Source organism: Rhinopithecus roxellana, chromosome 7 (genome assembly GCF_007565055.1).
Source record: "Rhinopithecus roxellana isolate Shanxi Qingling chromosome 7, ASM756505v1, whole genome shotgun sequence".
Classification (NCBI taxonomy): domain Eukaryota; kingdom Metazoa; phylum Chordata; class Mammalia; order Primates; family Cercopithecidae; genus Rhinopithecus; species Rhinopithecus roxellana.
Window position 1 is genome coordinate 24,345,050 of NC_044555.1, and position 16,798 is coordinate 24,361,847.

Here is a 16,798-nt window from a genome sequence, read left to right on the forward strand (position 1 = left end):
GGGTCGAGCTGCACTGCAGGGTATGAGTGTGCGCGCCCGCAGTAGGAGGAGGAGGAGGAGAGGTGAAGTGGATCTGGCGGGAAGAGCCCCCCCACCCTACCTTCGACCCCACCGCCCACCCACCCGCGGAATCGCATGCGCACTGGAGACCTGGAGGAAAGGGCTTTTGTTGGGAAAGCGGGCGGGCTGGAGGGGTCCGCGCATGCGCAGGCTACCCAGCCGCGGGGGGTGCACGGAGAAAAGGGGCGGGGTGGTCCGGGCTGCTGCGCTGGCAGCAGTAGGCGAGGGCGCGGCTGCGGGGTTCCTGGTGCTGAGGACGGACGCCATTGGAGCCCCAGAGAAGGTAAGGATCCAGCCCCAGACAGGACCCGGAGAGGGCGAGTGGAACCCGACACGCTGCGCCCTCCCTCCGCCTCCGGATCTGAACAAAGCCCAAGCACTCAGAACCGGAACCCTATTAGACCCAAGGTCTAGATAGGAGCCCCCATCACCATCAGACCCAGGCGCCCCGATCTGAGCCCTACTGAAACCGGAGCCCAGGATCCTCACCCCTTTAGCGGACCCGTGTGCTGCGAGCTGAGCTCCCTTGGAGCGGAGGCCCCACCCCCACCCCAACCACTCCTAGATTACTCCAACTGAGCTGACCGCTTGCCCCCTTCCTGGAGTGCCCAGTCCTCGCGTTTGAGATCTCCAGCGCTCCGATTGGAGCCTCACCTAGGTCTGAGGCCCCCACTCCATCCGCCTCTAGTGCTCTAGTCTGAGCCCCACCTAGGCCCCCCGCCCGGACCTAGCCAAAAGGTCCCTGGGATTCTGTTTCGCAGAGCTTGCCGCTTGCCGCTGTCCCCGTTGTCTGAGCACTCCCATCTGCTCCCCCTTCATCCCGATCCCCTTCTCTGGCCCTTAAATCCAAACCCTTTGTTTCTCTCTTCCCCAATGCATCCCCTTCGGGACTCTTCGGACCCCAGCCCTCCAGAACACCCCCTCTTCAAATCTAGCCGCTGGGATGGCGAGTCTGCCCATCCTAAACTCCGCTTTCAGTGCGGCGCCTCCTGCGACCTCCTCTGTCCCTTTCCTTGGGCTCTGTCCCTGACCAGGTCTACCCCATCAGAAAGCCAAACCGTCTTCCCCCCACCTCCCCCCCCCGCCCCCTACTGCCTAATATTGCCTAGTAACCTGATGATTGTCGCCCCTCACCTCCCGAGAGATCCCGCCTCCCAGTGGATCCCGCCCCCTCCCCCTGCAGCTGCTTCACCCTCCCTCTCAGGCTGAGCTCTCATCTCCCTGGGACCCGCAGCATGGCTGAGGGAAGCTTCAGCGTGCAATCGGAAAACTACAGTGTTGAAGACATGGATGAGGGTAGCGACGAAGTCCGGGAGGAAGAGATGGTTGAAGGCAACGACTATGAAGAATTCGGTGCGTTTGGTGGCTACGGCACCCTCACCAGCTTTGACATCCATATCCTCAGAGCCTTCGGAAGCTTGGGTCCAGGCCTTCGCATCTTATCGGTGAGGCCACCTGCTGGCCTGGGCCTTTCCCCTGTGAATGGGGGAGGGAGGAGTGGGGAGCAAGGAGGGTTGTGTGGGAAAGGACTGCCCAGCTTCCCCAAACCTTTCCTCTCCTGCTCGGAAGAAGAGGATTTGGGAAGGTCTTGGGGTGTTCAGGGCTGACTGCTGGGAAGAGGCTGGCCAGCACAGGCAAGCTAACACAAGTGTGTCGTCGAGTGACCTGCCTTCCCCAACCCCTCTCTCTGGCCTTGCAGAATGAGCCCTGGGAACTGGAAAACCCTGTGCTGGCCCAGACCCTGGTGGAGGCATTGCAACTGGATCCGGACACACTTGCCAATGAGACCGCCGCCCGTGCTGCCAACGTAGCCCGCGCCGCCGCCTCCAACCGTGCGGCTCGGGCCGCTGCCGCCGCTGCCCGTACCGCCTTCACTCAGGTGGTCGCTAGCCACCGGGTGGCCACACCGCAGGTCTCAGGAGAGGATACCCAGCCCACGACCTATGCCGCCGAGGCTCAGGGGCCCACCCCTGAGCCACCCCTTGCTTCTCCGCAGACCTCCCAGATGTTAGTCACCAGTGAGATGGCTGCCCCCGGGGCCCCGGTAACCTCCACACAGTCCCAGACAGGCTCCCCGGCCCAGGAGGCTGCTACCGAGGGCCCTAGTAGGGCCTGTGCTTTCTCTCAGGCTCCGTGTGCCAGGGAGGTGGACACCACCCGGCCCAGCACAGCCTTCCTGGGTCAGAATGATGTCTTTGATTTCACTCAGCCGGCGGGGGTCAGTGGCATGGCCTTCCCCCGCCCCAAGAGACCTGCCCCAGCCCAAGAGGCTGCCACGGAGGGCCCCAGTGCTGCCTCCGGTGTGCCCCAGACTGGACCTGGCAGAGAGGTGGCAGCCACCCGGCCCAAGACCACCAAGTCAGGGAAGGCGCTGGCCAAGACTCGGTGGGTGGAGCCTCAGAACGTTGTGGCAGCAGCTGCTGCCAAGGCCAAGATGGCCACGAGCATCCCTGAGCCGGAGGGTGCAGCTGCTGCCACTGCTCAGCACAGTGCTGAGCCCTGGGCCAGGATGGGAGGCAAGAGGACCAAGAAGGTGAGATCCCCCTGCCCCATGCCACCTCCACACCCCCTTGCTCCTGTCCTTTCCTTCTCCTCCCTTTCCTGCTCCTCTCCTCCCTCTCCTCTCGCCCTTCTTCCTCTCTTCTCCTCTTTCCTCTCCTTCTCTCCTCACCTCCCCTCTCCTCCCCTCCTCTCCTCTCAGCTAGTCCATGTTTCTCCAACACAAGTTTGCTGAGCATGTTTTCACTCCACGTAGTCCCTACCCTCAGGACTGGTGGGAGAAGAGGCTGGCTCAGTGCCTGGCACTTAGTAAGCATGCAGCACATGCCAGCCGCTGCTGGTACTGCTCTCATTTCCAAGAGCCTGCTACGGGTGAGGTGCGTGAGGGGCGCTTTGGCACGGGGAGCCTGGTAGCCCTGAGTCTCTCCTCTTTCCAATGATACAGTCCAAGCACCTGGATGATGAGTATGAGAGCAGCGAGGAGGAGAGAGAGCCTCCTGCGGTCCCACCCACCTGGAGAGCATCACAGCCCTCATTGACGGTGCGGGCTCAGTTGGCCCCTCGGCGCCCGGTGGCCCCGAGGTCCCAGATACCCTCAAGGCACGTACTGTGCCTGCCGCCCCGCAACGTGACGCTTCTGCAAGAGAGGGTAAGAAGCCCACCCTCCCCCATCTCCCTCCTCTCCTCCCTTGTGGGCCATGTCTCTGCCCTCACCCATGCCTTGACCTCCCCGCGTGTTCCTCCTTCTCCAGGCAAATAAGTTGGTTAAATACCTGATGATTAAGGACTACAAGAAGATCCCCATCAAGCGCGCAGGTAGGCAGCCTGTGCCCCCTTCGCCATCCCCTAGTCTGTGGGCATCCCTTTGCTTGGGTGCTGCGGCTGGTCCCCTCTGTCGCCACAGGACGGGGTCCTGGCTGCACCACCCTCGGCAGGGTTGACCAAGGGGCTACAGCTCTATGACCCCTGCTCAGCCCAGGTGCTTTCTCCAACTCTTCCCCCTCCTGCAGACATGCTGAAGGATGTCATCAGAGAATATGATGAACATTTCCCTGAGATCATTGAACGAGCAACGTACACCCTGGAAAAGGTGGGTGCAGGATGGGAGTAGCTCTGTGGAGGAAGAGCGGGCATAGGGTGGGGCGACCCTGCAGCCCCTCAAGGCCCAGTCTCTGGAGCCATCTCTAACCTCTCCGACTCTGAGCTTCCACTGCACTGGTGGTTTGACTCATGCTTCCTGCCCTCGGCTTCTCTCTCTCATGCTCTCTGAGTGTCTCGCCATCTCGCCAGGTGGGTCTCATCGCCTCTGCCAGCATCAGCTCCCACAGCGAAGGTCCTCCGTGTGCTGTCTTCTTCCGCCCTCACTCACGAGTTTGGATTCCTTGCTGAGGAGCAGTTCTAACAGGGAATCACTGTCTGCCAGCAGGTTGCCCAGCATGGGGTTTGGATCTCACACTCTGTTTTCTCCCCCATGTAGAAGTTTGGGATCCACCTGAAGGAGATCGACAAGGAAGAACACCTGTATATTCTTGTCTGCACACGGGACTCCTCAGCTCGCCTCCTTGGAAAGTAAGAAAGGGAAAGCAGGTTGTGGCCTTCCTCGGTGGTGTCCCTTCCCTGCCCACACCCCTTCAGTGAAGCAGGAAGATGGGGCTTGAGTGCGGTGCATGGCTCCCACACACAGCGAGGGCTGCCTGGTGACTGCTGGATGAAAGGAATGATAGCCTGGGGTGAGGCCTTGCTGCCGTCAGGTCTCCCCAAGCTGCTGCCGGGCTTTACCCCCAAAGCTTCGGAGGGAAGTGGCTTGCCTCTTCCTCCTGCCTGCCTGGCCTGGGCCCGGCAGAGCTGGCCTAGGGGAGAGCTTCCTCTTCAGTGTAGGTCCTGATGTGGAAGGGGCAGGAAAGGTCTGGAGCCATCATCTCTGGACACACGTTTGCCATTTGCAGAGCTTCGGCTCCCTGCCTCGCCCTGTCCTCTGCAGAACCCTGTCAGGGAAGTGTTAGTACCCATGTTATAGAGGAGGTGATTAAGTCTCAGGTGGAGGTGCGAATGGTCTGCCAGCAGCTAGTGAACCGTGCCTGTCCTGGGAAGAGTTCCCCTCAAGCTGGGAAACCTGAGAGAGGCTAGTGGGGAGAGCCTGGTGGTGTCTCTCAGGCAAATAGCTGCTACACAGGATTTCTCTTTCTACACCTTTAGAACCAAGGACACTCCCAGGCTGAGTCTCCTCTTGGTGATTCTGGGCATCATCTTCATGAATGGCAACCGTGCCAGCGAGGGTGAGTGGCTGGACCTGCAACTGGGGGGCTGTCTCATCTTCTGGGTGCCAAACTCTCGTACCTCCTCTCCCCTCGCAGCTGTCCTCTGGGAGGCACTACGCAAGATGGGACTGCGCCCTGGGTATGATTGGCCTCTCCAGCTCCTCCCCTCGGTGCTATCCTCTGGCCAAAGAGGTCCTGGGATTGCAATAGCCTGGTGGTCTGGCGCAAGGGCGTGGGGCGCCCTGGGCTCGGTAGAGAGCAAAGGGTCTCACCGGGGCGGATGGGGGAAGCGGTGCCGGACGCTGCTCAGCCCCCTCTCTGCTCTGTGGCCCCAGATGACATCTAAGAGAGACAGTCAGAGTCAGGGGCTCCATCAAATCCCTACCTGGGGCATCCCTGACCAACAGTCGTCTGGCCTCTGCTCCATGCCCAGGCCTCCACGGCGACTCCCCGTGGGCTGGGAAGTCATAGTCATGCTAGGGAGGGCCCTTGCCACCGCCTCTGCTCATGGATTCCTTTCCTTGCCCTCAGGGTGAGGCACCCATTCCTCGGCGATCTGAGGAAGCTCATCACAGATGACTTTGTGAAGCAGAAGTAAGTATCACCTGAGCTAACTGCGACTCTCACTCGAGCATCCCTTGTGTGCTGGTCTGGCTGAGAAAGCAGTTCCCTGTCCCACATCTTCAACTGGAGGGATGGGTGCCTCTGGCCTGGGAGTGAGTGGCAGTGGGGGTATGCGAGCGTGTGGGGAGCCGAAGGTCAGGGGGGTCTTGGGAAAAGGGAGCGCACGTCACCTGAGAACACGGTGTGGGGTGTGATAACGGCCACCATCTCCTTGAGCACCTGCCCTGTAGACTGACACGAGAGTTCCCCCTGGTTTACACCTAAGGAACCTGGAGCTCAGAGAGGGGACGCCTCTGAGCATGGCTCCCAGCTGGTAAGGGCCTCAGCCCAACTCTCCTGATTTTCAGGCCAGGGTCCACCCTCTCCCTGTCCCTGGAGGACTTGCCAACGCACAGGCGCGCATGCACACCAACAAAGGGTCAGGACTTGAGGAGGATGCCTGGAGCACGCTTCTCCTGGCTGACTGTTTCTTCCTTTCCAGTCGTTTCCTCTGGTGGGCCTCTCCAGGGCTCCGCCGGGGTGTGGCCAAGACCCTCAAGGTGGGGTGTGCTCAGAGCAGGCGGCCTGAAGAATGGCTCCTCTGTTTACAACACACCCAACAGGAAGCTGGGGCCATTGTGATGAGGGGCACAAACTTGTGGCCTCGCTACAGACAAATGCCCCACATGTGGCCCCCCCTGCACCTCCGCATGGCTTCCGGGGAGGACCAATGGCAAGAGGCTTTGAAGGCCTCACTTTTGCAGGCAGAAGTCCTGGGAGTGGGTTTGGGCATGAGTGAAGGGCTGGAGGGGCAGGGCAGTCCTCTTCCAGGAGCTGAGCTGCAGCATCGGGTTGAGGAGGGGCCCCCTGGAACCCATCCGTTCAGCAACAGGTCTGCTTGGCTAGAAGCAAAGTTTACTTTCCTCTCATGCCAAGGTACCTGGAATACAAGAAGATCCCTAACAGCAACCCACCTGAGTATGAATTCCTCTGGGGCCTGCGAGCCCGCCATGAGACCAGCAAGATGAGGGTCCTGAGATTCATCGCCCAGGTAAGGGAGAGCCCCTGTTGGGTGCCCGGCACTGGGGGTGGTGCTCTCCATACCTTGCTTGTTTCTTGGTCAAGGCCTCCTTCCCATTACCCCATATTCCAGTGAGGGTACTGAACAGTCACAGAAGCACCAGAGCACCCTACACGAGGTCACAGATGGGGTAAAATCCCAGGTCTGGCACAGGATAGTAGGAGTCCCTGATCCCTGTGGTCCTGATTTTGCCATCATTTCGCAAAGCACACGGGACAGGGCGAGGCGGGCCGTGGGTGCTCAGCCACTGTGGGGTAGCTCTGTGTCTATGCTTGCCCTTTTCCTCCACAGAATCAGAACCGAGACCCCCGGGAATGGAAGGCTCATTTCTTGGAGGCTGTGGATGATGCTTTCAAGACAATGGATGTGGATATGGCCGAGGAACATGCCAGGGCCCAGATGAGGGCCCAGATGAATATCGGAGACGAAGCTCTGATTGGACGGTGGAGCTGGGATGACATACAAGTCGAGCTCCTGACCTGGGATGAGGACGGAGATTTTGGCGACGCCTGGGCCAGGATCCCCTTTGCTTTCTGGGCCAGATACCATCAGTACATTCTGAATAGCAACCGTGCCAACAGGAGGGCCACGTGGAGAGCTGGTGTCAGCAGTGGCACCAATGGAGGGGCCAGCACCAGCGTCCTAGATGGCCCTAGCACCAGCTCCACCATCCGGACCAGAAATGCCGCCAGAGCTGGCGCCAGCTTCTTCTCCTGGATCCAGTAAGAGTTTCAGCAGAGAAATGAGACTCTGCAGGAGGGCTGCAGAGGGGGGTGAGATGTCAGAGGGAGGGCCGGGATGGGGGCGTTGGGGGCAACGGCAACAGCATGGACGGACACTTATTTGTTACGTATATCCCTCCCTGGTTCGCGTGTGTCCATGGACGTTGTCACTTTGGTTTCTTGTGCTTTTACAGGCACCGTTGACGAACTGCAGCGATCTTACTGGCCAAGCCAGAGTGCCTCCTCTCAGATTCCTTCTCGACACAGCACCCTAGGCAGCTTCTTCCTGTCAGTCAGAGGTGGCATGCAAGATGAAGCTCTCTTTGCTCTTCCTGCTTTCATTTTGTGCTTTTCCTTGCGCTTTCATGTTTTGGGTATCAGTGTTACATTAAAGTTGCAAAATTAATTTGGACGTTTTTTCCTTTACCTGCACACCCGTTGCTATACCTGGCCATGCTTGGGCTTGTAGCAAGGACATTTCTTCAGGCTCTCTGGGATAGGTGGGCCCCACCTCTGCCAAAAAGGCCCACAGGGACAGGTGGGATGCTGGGAGGTGCAGAGGTTGATTACACTTGAGTGTGCGACCAGGAGTTTGGAGAGGCCCCAGTGCTCACAGTTATGTGATTTTTCTACAAGCCTTCCTTGCTCAGCAGCCCCAGGGACATGGCAAGCGGGGGGGGGGGGGGGGGGGGGGGGCAGAGCAGGGGTTGGGTGGAAGAATGCAGCTTGGTGCCACTGCCCCTCCCGCCGAGGGACAGGGTCCAAGGCTCTCACCAGGATCCACTTCCCACACCCCCTCCTTGGAGACGATGTTCTGGAACCCTTGGCTCATCATCCACACAGTTCAGGACCCCATCCTCGGTACCGAGTCTGACAGACAATGAGGTGGGCCCCGCAGTGATGTTTGCAGCCCTCCAGTGGGTAGAAGGCCGGTAGTGGGCCGTGATTGCTGAGGGAGCAGGATGTAATAAAAACAACGCACGGTGCACACGTACACAGCCCCTTGCCGGTGATGGAACGGCGGCCTGTTTGGGGCTTCACAGCCCTTCTCCCCCAGCAGCAGGGCTCTCCCAGTGAGGACACCACCAGGCCTACCTAGGTCCTGGTGTGTTCAAGGGCTGGGTGACGTCTGGAGGGGTCTGAGGTAGGGCTGCACATGCTTCAGGTACAAGACAGTGAGGGCAGAGACAGTTTGGTCTCCTGGGAAGGGCTCAGTGGCAGGCAGGGACAGTGTCCAGGGCTTTCTGGAGTTCCCCGGTAATGTCCAGGGCTTGGGAGCACAGAGCCCTAGATACGGAGGGAAAACAGCAGTGGAAGGCTCCCTGCCTCCCACTCCCCACCCAGCCCCAGCTTCTGTTTCCCCAGGAGGGGCTGCCATCTCCACCATGGCCAGATCCTGACCCAGACTGGGCTGCCTAATTTGGGAGGCTCAGTGGAAAATTAAAACATGAGTTTCCTTGTCAAAAACTATGAAGGATTTCAAAACAACAACAGCAGAGCATGGAGCCACATAGGGAGCCCTGGTGAGCGTTGGACTGCATTGGTTGCACACCCCAGAAGCCGTCCGTCAGAAAGGCTTTGGGTGGGTCTCCATATTGGCTGTCACTGTGATTTCTGCTTCTCTGGTGCTTGGGTCCATGCTTGGCAACACTGACATTCTGGGACTCTGACAGAAATCCAGTCCCAAAGTTTTACTGGAACACACACACACACACACACACACACAAACACACACATACACACACACAATGGAGTCCCCTTCCCTTTATGTCTCCTGGTCTGTGGTCTGGGCTGTGGAAGAGATGAGGGATGCCTGGGACTCCATCCCTGGCGTCATAAATTTAATGCTATTTGGCCAGGACCTCCCCAGACACCCTTGTGCACATAGCGGGCACATGCCTGTCCTTGGATCAGGGTAGGAGTCGTCACCATAAGCCATGGGAGTGAGTTTGAGCACTGTGTGTGGAAGGCACTTGAGATACGAAAGCTCCACTGGAAAGGAACAAGCAGCAGCCCTCAGAGGCAGGGTGCTGGCCAGGTCACGGACTCCTCAGGCCTCCAGGCTTGCTGGACACTCCCCCTTTCACATCACCTTGCAGCGGTGGGGCCTCACCAGGGACCCACTCCCCCTACCCTGTAGGGGCAGCACTGAGGGCACCTGGGAAGAGAGGAGGAGAGCAGGGAGGCAGGAGCACCTTGGTGGGAAATGGGGGCGGACTGGACTGCGCATCCTGCAGGAGGGTCAGACTGGCCACCCTGGAGATGGCCACCACCTCACTCACATGGCAAACAGGAGACCCAGGCAGGCTTCCCTCCTGCCCCCAGCCTGGGACCTTCTGCAGACCCCACACCGCAAAGGCCCACAGTCCATGTCAGCAAGTGTTTTCTGAGGCCCTGCTGTGGCAGTGGACAGCACTCACAACCTTCTCCCAGCCGGGCCTGCTCCCTCTGATCACTCCTGCCCCAGGCCTGGCGATGGACGAGCATTCATGCATTCACTTATTTCCAGTTATTGACATTATGCATAAAGTTGTTCTGAATATTCATGTACAATTTCTTGTCTGGACCTATGTTTCCATTTCTCGGGCAAGCCCGAGAGGTGGGGGCAGTAAGGCCATTTCATGGTCTCAGCCAACTGAGGCTCCAAGAGGGAAGACGCTCTCCCCAAGTCACACAGCCAGGAAGTGGCAGAGCACAGACTTGAACCTGGGACCCTCTGAGGTCGGGATGCGTGCACTGGGCCCTGCTGTCGGCCGCTCCTGTCATCCAGGGGCTCGCAGTGTCCTGGGGGTGATAAACCCACCTGCTGGGCACTCTCTCCTGACACCCACCCTCCCGCCCATGTGCACATATCGCTCCCCATCTCCCTTCATTGTGCATGATCGCCACCCCTCAGGGCTTCCCTGAACGACAGGCTCCACCCTAGGTTTCTGAGGCCTGCCACCACCCTCCCAGCCTCCTGAGACATCAGGTTGGGTGTTTTCCTTCCTGGGCACCCATCCTGCTGCTCCTCTTTGTTTTCGTCGTCATCAGGCCCTGGGCCAAGGGCGTTTTGCCCACTACCTCATGACACCCTCAAAGATCGTCTGAGCTACTACTGTGCATTTGAGGAAACCGACTCAGAGAAGGGAGGTGACTTGCCTGAGATCTCTGACCCAGCTTTGCCACTGCCTCCACTAGTGACCTTGGCCCCCAGCCTCTTCTCTTGATCAGTTGCATATCGTTTGGTGTGGCATGTGAAGAACCATTCACATGGTTTGCACATTGATTATGATTTGTCGTCTTAATACTGAATTATAAGAGTGGTTTTTTGCGTGCAAACTTTTCCATTGTTGGGTAGTATATATTGCAAACATTGCCACAATGAATGGCTTGCTTTTTCATTTCTCTAATGATGAAAAGCCAGATTTCTAAATTTGATGAAATTCACTTAACGTGTTTTTGCGTGGCTATTGCTTTCTGTGTCATAGCTAGAAGAGTCCTTCGCCTACAGCAAGTTTTTCAAGGCTTTATCCTGAATTCTCTTCCAGAGGTCTTATGCTTTAGCTTTTGTGTTGACATTTAGGATCTTCACAAACTTCAGAGGTTCGAAATCATACCAATTATCTTTTCTGACCACAGTGGAATGAAACTAGAAAGCAATACCAGAAGGAGAATTGAAAATGTCACAAATAGGTGGAAATTACAACACTCTCTTCAATAATCAATGGGTCAAAGAACAGACCACAAGGAAATTAGAAAGCATCTTGAGACACATGAAAATGAAAACACCACATGCCACAACTAAGGAGATGCAGGGAAAGCATAGTGTTAAGAGGGAAGTTTATTGTGGTAAATGCTTACAGTGAAAAAGAAGACAGATCTCAAATCAACAGCCTGTCTTTATGTTTCGAGAACTAGAAAAGGAAGAACAATGTAAACCCAAAGTTAGCAGAAGGAAGGAAGTAATAAAGATTAGAGCACAAATAAAGGAAATGGAGAATAGACAAATAATAGGAAAAAAGCAACGAAACTAAGAGCTGGTGTCTCTGAAAAGGTCAACATAGGTTAAGCAGATTAAGAGAAAAACAGAGAAGGGTCAAATAACTAAACTCAGAACGACAGAGGGGCATTACAATTGATACTACAGAAACAAAAAAGATTATAAAGAGAAGACCAGGGACAACTATACCCCAACAAATTTGATACTTTAGGAGAAATAGATAAATTCTGAGAAACATACACGCTGCCAAGACTGACTCCTGAAGAAGTAAAAAATCTCAGCAGATCTCGACAACTCGTAAGGAGACTTAACCAGTATTCATCAACCTCCCAACATAGAAAACCCCAGGACTAGATGGCTTCAGTGGAGAATTCTACTAAACATTTAAAGAGGAATTAGGGCCAGAAACACACGGACACACACACACACACACACACACACACACACACACACTTCCCAAAAGAATGTTTGTGCATACATATTCAACAAAAACCTAGCACACCGAGTTCAACAGCACATGAAAGGCCCATGACCACGTGGGATTTATTCGTGGAATGCAAGGAAGTTTCGATCAATGAAAATCAACTAATTTAGTGTACGGCATCAACAAAATGACGGACAAAACCACATGATCGGCTCAATTGATGCACTAAAAGCATCTGACAAAAGTCAGCTCCCTTCGTGACAAAAACACTCAAACTCCTTGGAACAGAAGGAAACAACCTCAGCGTCACAAAAGTCCTATATAAAATACTCACTGTGAACACTGTACTAGATGCCGAAAGAGTGAAAGCTTTTCCTCTAAGATCAGGAGCAAGGCAGAGATGCCCGCTTTTGCTACTTCTTCTCAATATAGTCCCGGAAGTTCGGAGGGCAATTAGGCAAGAAAATGAAATAAAAAGGCATCCTTTTTATTTCACTTCATTTTGTCTTTACAAAAGGCATCCTTTTTATTTCCTACTTTCTAAATAACCCATAGCTCAAGGAAAACATCACCAATGAAATCACAAAGTATTTTGAACCGGATGAAAACTTATGGGATGTATTTTAATTGTCTAGATTGCATGAAAAAGAAAGACATAACATTTGCATCTTTCCCAACCACGTTGAGCAACAGATTAAACCTGAAGAAAGCAGAAGAAATGAAATAACGATAAAAGTACAAATCAGTTAAAGATAAAACAACACAGCCAGAGGTGGTTTTTTGTAAAGATGGTGTGATTAAGACATGCCTTGTGTGGGCCTGAACAAAAAGGAGAGAAATAATGAAGCAACCAGTGTCTGGAATGGCTAAGAAAACATCACTATGGGCAACGAAGATATTAAAGAGATCATTATTCAAAATCATGAACAGCTTTATGCCCACAAATGTGAAACTTTGGATAACAAAATGACAGAAAACAGACTAAACATCTGAATTGTCCTACAAATTCTAAACGGGCGGAATCTGAAGGAAACAACAGCAACAGCCACAAGAACCTACAGACTCTGATGCTGCCACCGATTAATTCTACAAAACATTTGTGAAGGAAAGAATGTCAATCTTACCTTCTTGCCAGGTAACATAAAAAAGGGGAAATGCTTTCCATCCCATTTTATGAGGCAAAAACCTTTAAAGGGCATGGTAAGAAATGAAACGCACAGGCCTATCTTTCACATAAGCACAGAAGAAGAAATCTTGGATAAAGCATTAGCAAAACAAATCAATTAAATCTCCAAAAAGGAAAACGTATCACAAAAAAGTCGAGTATTCTAGAAATGAAGTGGTTCAGCGCTTGAAAAATCTGTCTCTCAGAAGTAATGTATGAAAGAGAAAAACTATGATATTCCCTACACATGCAGGAAGAGTATTTCATGGGTTTGATTTTTTTAAATGACCATGCACTTATGATAAAACCTCTTAGCCAACTGCAAATAAAAGGGAACTCTCTTGATTCCGTTAGAATATTTTTTAAAAGCCTACGAAAACAACGATACTTACTGGTGACATGTTGACAGCTTTCCCTCTGAGATCAGGGATAAATAAATAAATAAATAAATACCGCTACATCCACTGTCACCACTTACAGTGCCATGAAGGAAGAAAAAGTAATCAAAGCAGTCCTGCAAGCACAGCCTTAAATGCATATGCATGTCAACCAAAGGACATCCTTGTGAACGTGCACCACAATAATAACACTAACACTCCAGCGCTGGAAACTACCGAAGAGTCCATTAGAAATAAAAGGCATGAATAAATTGTGGCATCGTCATACAATTCAAAATACTGCGCAGGAAGGCAAAGAAACGAAATTCAGCTACACAGCACGACAGAAGTCAGTAGTAAGGAGAAAAACCTAATGTTGCCAAGAGAAACCGAGATTATAAAATATGTACTGTACTGATTCTACGTATGTGTAATGCGTTCACAAACAGGCGGGATTATCTTCAAGTGTTAAAAGTCACAAGAGTGGTTAGATTTGCCGAGGTGGAAGACAAGAGTGACTGGCATGAGAGTGCTTTTGAGCTGCCGGCAATACAGTACACCATTTCTTAACCCAGATCATAGGGGATCAGACGTCCCTGTGGAACCATTTACTGAGTGGTACCTTCATTTTTCATGCAACTCCATTTTTGTATTATATTCCACTATAATGTACATAAAGATATTTAAATGAATACAATCCCAGGAATGTCCATAAACAATGGATTCTTCAGCGATTTGTATATTCTCTGACCACAATGCCACAATGGGATCTAGAAATCAATAATGAAAGATCATTACAAACCCCTGTATGTGTTTGTAAATTAAGAAACATCCTCCTTAGTAACCCATGGCTCTAAGAAAAACTAACGTTGAAATGAGAAAATGTTTTGAGCTTACTAACGAAGCAAACTCCAGAGGTCTTTGCCTGCCAATGTTACTAAGTCTCCTCTCTGGGGAAGTTTAGATTACACAGGAAGACTCTCCTGCATCTCTGAGAAGGGGCAAGATGCCAGCAATCTGGACGCCAAACTCCAGCGGAGGTGAGGGACTGCAGATTGCTGTAGACAGCAACCGAAATCCCTACGCTGGGTTGGGATGTATGCCTTCAAGTGAGTCTGAAGTTCCAAAGCCCATAAATCTGCTGGTTCATGCTGTGCAGACAGTACATTTGGCCTCCAGCTCCCAGAGTTGGGGGAGAGTGATTTGTCATGCTACGAGGAGCTGAGAGGGGATCTGGGTGTCTAAGTGATTTTTAACTACACTTTCTAGAGCAATCATGCAATTTACAGCCCCCACCATTACCAACAAGATGCAGGGATACATGGCAATGCCAGTGTGGCAGACAGTTGGAAGGTCTGGTGAGAGGGGTAAGTCGGTTGCTTTCCGGCTGTCCTCACTGCCAGTTGATGCTCAAGCTCTCTTGGCAACACAAGTGAGACTCTGTCTCTAAAAAAGCAAACCATAAAAAAAAAAAAAAAAAAATTAACATGTAGTCCCAGCTACTCTGGAGGCTGAGGCTGGAGGATCCCTTGAGCTCAGCAGTTCGAGGCTACAGGGAGCTATGATCGGACCACTGCACTCCAGCCTGGGTGACAGAGCAAGCACCCCCCACGCCCTCCTAAAAGATCAAGCTCTCTTAATCAGCTAAGTCAGATGTCACTCACCTGTTTCCTTACCATCTTCTGCTACTTTCTTTCTTTTGTCTCCTCAGCCAGTTTCTTTGTCTTTATGGGGTAAAGCCTTAAGAAAGAAGGATGCAGCCAGGAAAGAGGGAGGGGGAAGAGAAGGGAGAAGTGAAGGTGAAAAAGAGAAAGGGTGAGTGACGTACATGACCAAAGGTGCCCTGGGGAACCTGGGAGCAAGAACAAGGGTCCCTGGGCGAGTTGAAACTATCCCTCGTGCTCTTTGGTCTGTTGGGTGCTCAGGTTGCAGGGAATGGGCATCCAGTTGGACTTCATGAGAACTCACACCTTGGGGTGTGGAGGGCAGGACACCATGAGAGGAGTCCCACCCTGCTGCAAAAGATAGAAGAGGAGAGTTGTCCCCAACATAAAAGGGAAGGCAGTGACAGAAAGAGGCAAGCAGAGGATGGTGGATGGCAGAACAGAGACTATCATCAATGACATTTTCTTCACTGAGCCCACCCCAGAAATGAGCTCCCTTCCTGTGCACTCTCACAGCTCCTTGTCGTTGAATCTCATATCACTGATGGTAATTTGCAGAGGAATAATTAAGTTGGTGATTCACTTTAGGATGTACTGCCCTCCGAGGCTGAAAGCTAAACACATAGGGCCCACGTTACGCCCAGTGCCACTTAAGGAACTAAGGATTAGTCACTGGGTAAGTATCAGGGGAAGGGAGGGTGGGGAGGGTGAGGGGAAGGAACGGCCTAGAGAGAAGGAAAAGCAAAAGGAGGGGAAAACCAGAGAGGACAACATGCGGAAGGAAAGAGGGAGAGAAAGGGCAGTGAGGGATATGGGAACTCCGAGGGAGGACAAAGGGAAAGACAAGGCATGGAGGCGAGAGAGCAGAGAGGGGAGATGAGGGGTGATGACGGAGGCTGAAGTGAGGTAGGAAGAGAGAGGAAAGAGGAAAGGAGTGTAGAGGAATGGATGAGGGAGTAAAGAGAGAGGAACAAGGGGAGAGGTCCTTTACCAAAGGGTGATTGATGAGCGGGGGGCAAGATGAAGGGGCAGTGAGGGAGAAAGGGTAAGGAGGAGAAAACTGCCAGCGTTGAGAACCCTACCGTGCCTCTGGAAAGAGGGGATCCCCATCCCAGGTCAATCTGGGGCTCCCCGTGGGACTATCTCAGAGGGAGGAGCTGGATAAGCCAAGAGCAAAGGGTGCACGGGACCGCTCTTGCCTGGCTGCATGTGTCATTCGGGGCCTTCCCACCCAAACAGGGTGACCGGTCACATCGACAGCCACCTCTGCTGAATCCAAGCTCTGCACTGGATCCTCCTTTACCCTGCCTGTTTCAACAAGCAAACTTGATCCCTCCCTGACTGTATCAGTTGCAACCCCTTTCATGGTCGCAGAGACCTGGCCTCTCCCACAAGAACCCTACGGGCCAGCCAGTGTGATGCACCGTACATCATCTCTGTTCAGGATGAAGCCTGTGTGTGTGTGCATGGGGTGGGAGTGTGTGTGTGTGGGGTGTGTGTGTGTGTGTACTAATAATCGCAGGGATCAATACATCTGTGGGAATTGTGAATTCTTTCGATGTGACTGCCTTGCTAGAATCCCCTCTCCCAGGGGCCTTTATCTCAAGGACCAACTCTGCTTTTCTCCCACAGCCCAATGAATGCATCAGACACTCAGCTTCAGTTCCCATGGCAACAGGGGCTAATGGTCTAGAGACTAAGGATGAGACAAAGACAAACGCAGAGAAATGTGCGTGTTCTGTCTTCCTCTGAGGTACGCAAGCCCCTATTCAGGGATTGAAAAGAACATTCGCTTTAGTTCTACCCTGCCCTCCCCTCAATGCTGGGTGGAGGAGGGCAGAAATGCAGACGGGCCCGACATGAATCCAGAATTTCTACATCCTCTCAATGCACCTGCACGGCTTGGAGACAGGCTTGTTTGTCCCCGAGCCATCATGTTACCAACAATGTATTGTACCTGCAA

General features: G+C 53.3%; 2 protein-coding genes and 1 non-coding gene across 3 annotated transcripts; all 3 read left to right on the forward strand.

The window, feature by feature from the left end:
* Nucleotides 1–200: 200 nt before the first annotated feature.
* On the forward strand, nucleotides 201–7,629 carry LOC115891984 (melanoma-associated antigen D4). The gene is made up of 13 exons (XM_030934763.1): nucleotides 201–343; nucleotides 1,295–1,505; nucleotides 1,760–2,593; nucleotides 3,005–3,208; nucleotides 3,312–3,375; nucleotides 3,570–3,649; nucleotides 4,037–4,128; nucleotides 4,756–4,835; nucleotides 4,914–4,956; nucleotides 5,349–5,411; nucleotides 6,357–6,471; nucleotides 6,793–7,223; nucleotides 7,418–7,629. The coding sequence occupies exons 2-13, from the start codon at nucleotides 1,296–1,298 to the stop codon at nucleotides 7,425–7,427; spliced, it is 2,226 nt and encodes a 741-aa protein (XP_030790623.1). The 5' UTR covers nucleotides 201–343; nucleotide 1,295; the 3' UTR covers nucleotides 7,428–7,629.
* Nucleotides 5,983–6,110, forward strand: LOC115898909. The gene has a single exon (XR_004058560.1). It is a non-coding gene; the product is annotated as a small nucleolar RNA SNORA11 (small nucleolar RNA).
* A 7,630-nt stretch (nucleotides 7,630–15,259) lies between the features above and the next one.
* On the forward strand, nucleotides 15,260–16,587 carry LOC115898784 (putative uncharacterized protein FLJ39060). Its single transcript, XM_030934764.1, has 2 exons — nucleotides 15,260–15,511; nucleotides 16,468–16,587. Exons 1-2 carry the CDS (start codon nucleotides 15,260–15,262, stop codon nucleotides 16,585–16,587), a joined length of 372 nt encoding a protein of 123 aa, XP_030790624.1.
* The last annotated feature ends 211 nt before the right edge of the window (nucleotides 16,588–16,798 follow it).

Excerpts from the sequence above, each read along its gene's own strand:
- LOC115898784 (XM_030934764.1), top strand. The coding sequence starts at position 15,260 with ATGGTGGATGGCAGAACAGAGACTATCATCAATGACATTTTCTTCACT. Across the intron at positions 15,512-16,467 it reads AACTAAGGATTAGTCACTGG|CCCAATGAATGCATCAGACA; the intron begins GTAAGTATCAGG and ends TTTCTCCCACAG.
- LOC115891984 (XM_030934763.1), top strand. The coding sequence starts at position 1,296 with ATGGCTGAGGGAAGCTTCAGCGTGCAATCGGAAAACTACAGTGTTGAA. Across the intron at positions 5,412-6,356 it reads GATGACTTTGTGAAGCAGAA|GTACCTGGAATACAAGAAGA; the intron begins GTAAGTATCACC and ends TCTCATGCCAAG. Across the intron at positions 6,472-6,792 it reads TCCTGAGATTCATCGCCCAG|AATCAGAACCGAGACCCCCG; the intron begins GTAAGGGAGAGC and ends TTTCCTCCACAG.